General features: G+C 43.1%; 1 protein-coding gene across 1 annotated transcript; it reads left to right on the top strand.

The window, feature by feature from the left end:
* The first annotated feature begins 513 nt into the window (after window positions 1-513).
* Window positions 514-6465, top strand: LOC129768467 (protein fork head). Its single transcript, XM_055770151.1, has one exon. It carries the CDS (start codon window positions 2043-2045, stop codon window positions 3351-3353), a length of 1311 nt encoding a protein of 436 aa, XP_055626126.1. The 5' UTR covers window positions 514-2042; the 3' UTR covers window positions 3354-6465.
* Window positions 6466-7303: the final 838 nt, after the last annotated feature.

Genomic DNA, 7303 nt, shown 5'->3' with positions numbered 1-7303 from the left:
CGCTGTCTCCTTCCAACGCAAATTCAGGACGATGCGGATGGAAGAAACGGGAAAAAAATCTCCTGCTGGCAGAATGTTAGTTGACACGAATTGGCCCCGCCCTCGATTCACACACAGAGAACGAAAGACGAAGAGCGCGAGAGCTGGCATTGGCTCACTGCGTGGTGCGTTCGGTGTAGTGGTGACCACACCGCCGGTGGTGAATTTTGATTGCCCTACGGAGGTGAGTTTCGTTTTCTTTGTTTGTGGCTTGCTCTCTCGTCTCGCTGCTGTCGCGATTGGCTGATCGTGTTGTGTCCGTTGGGTGTTTCGGTCGGTGCGGGAGCGAGATACAGCGAGTATCCTGTTGCGATCGCACCTGTGATGCCCTAGCACTGGCACCAATACCAAGACGTGTGGCATTCGAATGCGAGAGCGTTCCGTCACGCAAGAGGATGTGTGTTTAAAGTTTAGTTAGGCACTTCAGTCGAATATTGTTTGAAAGCCAAATAGTAGTTATTCCCCTCTGCAAACAGTCACATCTTGTTATTCCGGAGAGGCAGGCAGACAAAGTTTGTACAACATTATAATATATAAATATAATATAATAATAAAGCTCTCGGGCGCGCGAGCTGACGCATTTCCTCGGGAATTGGAGTGCATTTTCTGGCCGTTTTTCATGACGGGGGTTTTCCACGGTGTCTTACAAATTCGTGTTCGGAGACTCGTACGTTTTTTTCCCGCACTGCTTGGCGTGAAAATACGAAGAATACCAGGTGTCCGTCGTGAGTGAGTGAGCGTGTACGCGCCAGCAGAATCGTGAGTCAGTGAAAGAAGCCGAAAGGCGGGTATCAAAGTGAACTTCTGTGGAGCGAACGCACGCAACGAAAGGGCTTCCCTGGGACGCGTGAATCGTGGACATATGTGAGCCCCCACTGCGTGGTGGTAGTGCTTGGAGTGCTTTTCGTGAAATTTTCGGACATTATTCAAAACACACAGACACAGCGACCGCCGGAAAGTTCCGTCTCGGTGACGACGCACGCATAGCACGCAGCGAACGGTCTGCACAAGTAGTAGTCGGAGAGTCCTTCAGAGATCCATCCGTGCGCCGGAGAGTGAACGACTGAAGCGCACATATTTGCCTTTCCAATCAGTAAAACGACACTGGTGTTTGGGTTGCAACGAGTCAACATCGAACCGAGCCAAGGGAAGGAGCCACTCTGTGTGTTTGATAGCCATCCCCAAAAACCGCTTAAGCCTTAAGCCCCAAGGGTGACGACGACGACGACGACATCGACAGCGAACCTGTTGAAGCCCCTTGGACACCGCCGTGTCTGTGTGCATATTTTGTTTGTCCCACAAATCGCAAACTGAAGAAGCAGATCTGCTCCGGTACCAATCCAGAAAGCTACCCGGGGTAGCTGTTAAGTTTTTGTGTCCACACAAAACTCGGTCTCAGCGTCCAGCGCTGACGCCGTCGAAGGGTGACGGTGACGTTGGTTCGATAGGAAACGAGTGCAAACGCTCCGTGTAAACACGTACGTGTCTCCGTGTATGTCCGGCGCTCCGTTTTCCCGGCCAAAGATTGTTCCCGGTGGCGTCCCAGTGACAAGACAGACGCGGGGCGGACGCGGAAGAGTGTGTGAAATTGTTTGTGTTTATGATTGAATTTTAAGCAAAGTTCTCTCGCCCCCGGATCGTCGTTCCGTTTTTGTGAAGTGCAGTTCCTGAAATCGACGATCGAAGGAATACCGCCCGCCGTCGCCGCTCGCGTCGTGTGACGAACAAACAAACAAACCCCTGAATCCGACGCGGCGACCGAGATAACGACGGCATGAAGTGATAAACAATTTAGTGATTCAAGTCCGATGCTATTCGGATGGAATGCGAGAGCCCCACGGCGAACGATTGCGATGATTGATCTACTGATCTACTGCTGATCGAAAGTTGTATTGAAAAGTGATTTTGATTGATTCGAGTGGTCGGTAGAAGACTTAGTTTAGCTTTAGCGCGGTGCTCAAATACTTTGGGAGGGAAGAATACGGTGATAATCGGGAGTGAAAATGCAAAAACTTTACCCGGAAACGTCGATTAACAGTACCAGCATGGCTGGTGGGAACATGAGTCCAATGGCGTCGACGTACAGCATGAACAGTATGGGCATGACGGTTGGCGGAATGTCCTCAGTGTCTCCCCAGGGGGGCGGCTTCGGAGCATCGGTTCTCGGCAGTTCCGGTATGACCGGAATGGGAGCCGCCATGAACACGATGTCCGGTAATTGTCTCACCTCCGCCTCGCTCGGATACAGTTCGATGGGATCACCCATCACGAACATGGGCTCCTGTATGGGAGGCAACGGAATGAGTTCGATGGCGGCAATGACCGGATACTCGGGGGTACCTGGCAGCCGGGAAGTGCTAGGCGACCCCGGTTCACCCAATTCAGCCGCACTCCAGCGAGTTCGGACGGAGAAACCAGCGGCCACGTATCGGCGAAATTATACCCACGCCAAACCACCCTACTCGTACATCTCCCTGATCACAATGGCCATCCAGAACAACCCGCACAAGATGCTAACCCTGGCGGAGATCTACCAGTTCATCATGGATCTGTTTCCCTTCTACAGACAGAACCAGCAGCGATGGCAAAACTCGATCCGACACTCGCTCAGCTTCAACGATTGCTTCGTCAAAGTGCCACGAACACCGGACAAGCCGGGCAAGGGCTCCTTCTGGACGCTGCATCCCGACTCGGGCAACATGTTCGAGAACGGGTGCTACCTCCGGCGACAGAAGCGATTCAAGGACGAGAAGAAGGAAATAATGCGCTCGATTCACAAGAGTCCCGCTCACAGTCTGGAGGCATCCAGTCCGGACAAGAAAGATCCCCACGACGATCCCCATCATCACCACCATCGGGACCCAAAGATCACCGCCGACACGCACGGTATGCTGAATGCCCCTCACGGCAAAGATGCGGATGCGCTGGCCATGCTCCATGCGACCGCTGATCTGTGCCTAGCCCAGCAATCTCACGCCCAACACGGTGCCCATCATCAGCAGCTCCAGCAGGAGGAACTGTCCGCCATGGTGAACCGGTGTCACCCGTCACTGCTCGGCGAGTACCACTCGATGCACCTCAAGCAGGAACCCTCCGGTTACACGCCCTCTAGTCATCCGTTCTCGATCACCCGGCTACTGCCGGCCGAGTCCAAGGCCGACATCAAGATGTACGACATGAGCCAGTACGCGGGCTACAATGGGCTGAGCCCACTGCAGAACTCCCACGCGGCAGCGGCCGCCCTCGGACAGGATTCCTACTACCACCAGAGTCTCGGGTACCACCACGCGTCGGCCGGAACCACGAGCTTGTGACATCAGTACCCGTTGGCATAAGTGAAGCTTAAGAATTACTACCACTGCCACCCCGGCGGCAGCGGCGGAGGCAGTGGTGTCAGCGGTGGCAGCAGCAGCGGCACCTCCAGCACCAGCGCCAACATCCACTACAACGCGAGCTGCATCGGCAGCCATCAGTTCCTCGCCGCTGGTGGCTACCACAGCCTAGCGAACGGTAACGGTAATTGCATTGGTAGATCCTCGGCTTATGGAGGCGGCGGTAGCGTCGACGCCGAGAATAACTTTCAGTTCTAGCATTCGAGGAGAAGGAAATCTGGCAGGGTGGTAGGGGGTTTTGGTTAAACAGTTCTAGAGTTCTTTGTCCACGGTTGAGACTCCCGGGAATATTTGATCGAGAGGTGCGCTGATGTGCGACGTTAGAGTTGACCACATTCACGATATGTTCTTATTTGCTAATTTAAATCCTTAGAGGGAGTGTCGAAATTTGCTTGTTTTCTTCGGGCGCTCATTGTATTTTTGATCCAATCTTGATCCCACTTCGGAATCGATTCTGTCCTTGAAGCTGAATTCCATATTAGACAAACGGTTGTTCATCAAATTTTGACGAAAAGACAATGATTTTATACACAGTCTGATGATTTTGCTGTTTTGTATGAATTTAGTGATCATGATAGATTCTTTTGCTTTGGAAATGGAAATGGATTTTTGAATCCATGGATTTCATGAACGAATAATATAATTTTAATATAACGAAGGTACAGAAAACAAGTTCACAAAATGTTATGTCATGGTAGAAAATCGATTCCTTTTTGAAATCAACAGAAAAATCATTTGGTCTAGTTGAAATATTACATCTTCAGAAGAAATTGAAATCAATCGTCGACTTTTCTTGTTCGTTAATATGAATTTGAGCCTGTTAGATTAATATCATAATTTGGCAGACCCCAATAATTACTCATAATATTTGTGATTTAAATTAATATTCTATATGATTGTATTCATTATTCAGCGGTTTCAGCAGGATTCTTACTTTGTGACGAGATGGAAAATACTTTGGTTTGTCTCTGACCTTGAATATCAATCGAGTGTGAGACTAGTTTGCCATCGTTCGCGTTGAAAATCCTCAGGATTTTCAACTTGTAAAACCTAGGCAACGAATTGAGCTTAGTAATAGCATACTTACCATCGTTTAACAGTATAAAATACATGCGTATTTTATAATAACTCCTTCGATGAAATTCAATCTCTATGAAAATTTGAACCGTTTCGTAAAATACCTAAGAACTTCATTCGTCTTCCAAGAACTTAGTATGAGATGAGTATCAACATTTTACGATTTTCGACCGGTTTTCATAATAGCTTTGAGCCTCAACTTAAAAATTCATTCTGGGCCTGTAGGTTCATCAAACGTTCGGTCTAGTTCATCTCTCAAAACATAAAATGCCAATTTAACATAAGTTGAATTGAATGAAATTGTATCACGAATCATTATTGAAATGCTTGGATTTAAATATATGCGAATAAATTCTTTTCGGAGATTTCCCAACAGAGATTTCTGGGAAGCACAATTAGTGTTCGAAAATTGATTTGTCATTTAAAAAAAAGCGTTAAAAATTTGAAGTAATGGAAAATTTTTTGCTCTTCTCGAATGGCCCTCACACGATCATTAATAAAGCCAATACTTTTACAGTTATGATTATCGCAATATCAGAAAATACCCGGATCCGTATAACTATTTTTCATCATTCTAACTTTTTCAACCATACACAATCATTCTTGATGTCATTTTGATGAAATAATGTCATTATTACTGATTATGACAGGGCCGCTGTCAGATTGGGTGTTGGATGAAATTGTTTTTGTTTGTTAACATTAATTAAAGAAAAAAAGGTTTAATGGTCCTTTTTTTCTTTTTTCTGTTTTCGAATTTCTGGACTTCATTTTGAAATCAATTCAACTTTCAATAATCAACCCATCAGACAATAATTTTCAAAGAACTGTTACATTTGATGATGAGGAAACCGATCAAGGCGTGTAAATAGTGATTCTCCAGAAAACTGGAAATGTTCCAGAGATCGGGAGAACTTCTAAATTGATAGACTTCAGATTTTTCCCGCGAAAATTTTCATGTAAAGTCGAACGATTTCAATTTATCAACTTTTTTTCATACATCCAAAATGACACCAGATAAATTTTACCAATGTTCAAACGGCAATAACTTTTCTACTCATTTTGATGCAACTGGTTGCATTTGACGAGAAATGCAGTTTAAATAGAAACACAGTTAGTTTAAATAGCCAGGTCGAAATGTCGAAAGGACTATGGACATGTTTCGACCAAACAATTCCAAGTTTAGGCTCGTTGTAAAGGTGACATTTCATACAAAAAAAATATCTTTTACTGTTTTTTGTTTGTTCCACTCAGTTGTTACAGGATTTTAACGATGGAAGTCAACAAAGAGGAAACTCGGTACATCTTACACTTTTTATTTTTCTATTATAAAGGCGAAAATGCAGGCCAGACAACTAAAATTGTGAATGGTTTTCGTGGTATCGATACTGTAACAGTAAAATAAGTGCAATTTATTTTTTTATTTTAAAACGGTGCATATTTGACCCAAATCAGGCAATCTGAAGCATATTGAAAACTGTACCCACAAATAATGGATTACTTTTTCCTCAACCTAATATTTTCAAAAACGATAACATACATTCCATTTATATTACGTCTTGTTATCTATCAGTATTATTAAATTTAAAAAAAATGCGCGAAATCAAGATCATTCAGTTACAGAGACCAAACACTCGAGTGAACGTAAAAAAAATATTGCAAATATATGACGAATTTCATGCCAACTCGTCTCAGGAGTTGGCAGCACCATCTCAGATAGCAGTGAAACGTTGTGGGTGTAAAGATATGGGTCATTTAAGCAACTTTGCATACTTGAAATATTCGAAAAAGAATTGAACTACTTTTTGGAAAAAGCCAAATTTTTTTTCTTAATTTTTTACAAAAATTGAAAACTTAAAAACTATGATACCTACAAAATTCTTGTCAAAGGATGAATTGTAGGAAATTATTTAAATTTTCACCAAAAAATACTAAACAATTTTTGGAACTATATACTGTATTCGACAAAGATCTTGTTAAAATATAAATTTTTGTCGAAGACATCAACTTTCTAACTTTTATAGTTTTTGAAATATATGTCATTTTTGTATAAAGACTCCAGAAAAAAATATGTTTCGTTCGTAACATTTTTGTGTGTAAATTCTCATGTTTGACATGTTCTTGACATGTTTCTGTTAGAAATTTTCCAAAAAAATCTTTGGTAATTTTTAATGAAAACCAAAATAATTTCCAACATTCCATTCCTTGACTAAAATTTTGTAGGTCAAACATTCAGCGATCAATTTTTGTTTATATAGATAGAAGACGATAGAAAATTAAGAATTGAAAAAACAATATTGATTTTCGATCGTTTTACAGCAAGTGAGAGTATTTGTATGATCTTTTCTGTTGAAATATTGACCTGCATATCAAATGACACTGGTAGGTGAAAGCTTAGAAAAACTATTTAGGGTTTTAGAATGTAGAAACCGAAGAGACTCCATCTTTTCGTTTTATTTCATGAAAGCTGAGACTTTGTGTCTTTTCGTTATGGAGATACTTTTTCTTTATATCAAGTCATATTTCAAATTTCAAAATTCTTGCGTTTGCTACGGTTCCTGATCGAGCAGTGTCTCCTATTCAGCACCATCGAATGATGTTGGTTTTTCTTCACTTGATTCATCTATCAACATTGACAAACAGAGTGAACACCTAATATATGGAAAGATGGAATGCATATTTTCGATTAAAAATCCATCAAAATCAGGTCCTTACTTCTCGAATGTGGTATTTGCATCGAGAAAAACTTATTCTATTTCGAACCAAAATTGAAGGCATCTATCCACGCTAAGGGGCTG

The sequence above is a fragment of the Toxorhynchites rutilus genome, chromosome 1, assembly GCF_029784135.1.
Source record: "Toxorhynchites rutilus septentrionalis strain SRP chromosome 1, ASM2978413v1, whole genome shotgun sequence".
Classification (NCBI taxonomy): Eukaryota; Metazoa; Arthropoda; class Insecta; order Diptera; family Culicidae; genus Toxorhynchites; species Toxorhynchites rutilus.
The sequence above is the reverse complement of the archived record's forward strand: the minus strand, read 5'-3'. Positions and strand labels throughout refer to the sequence as shown.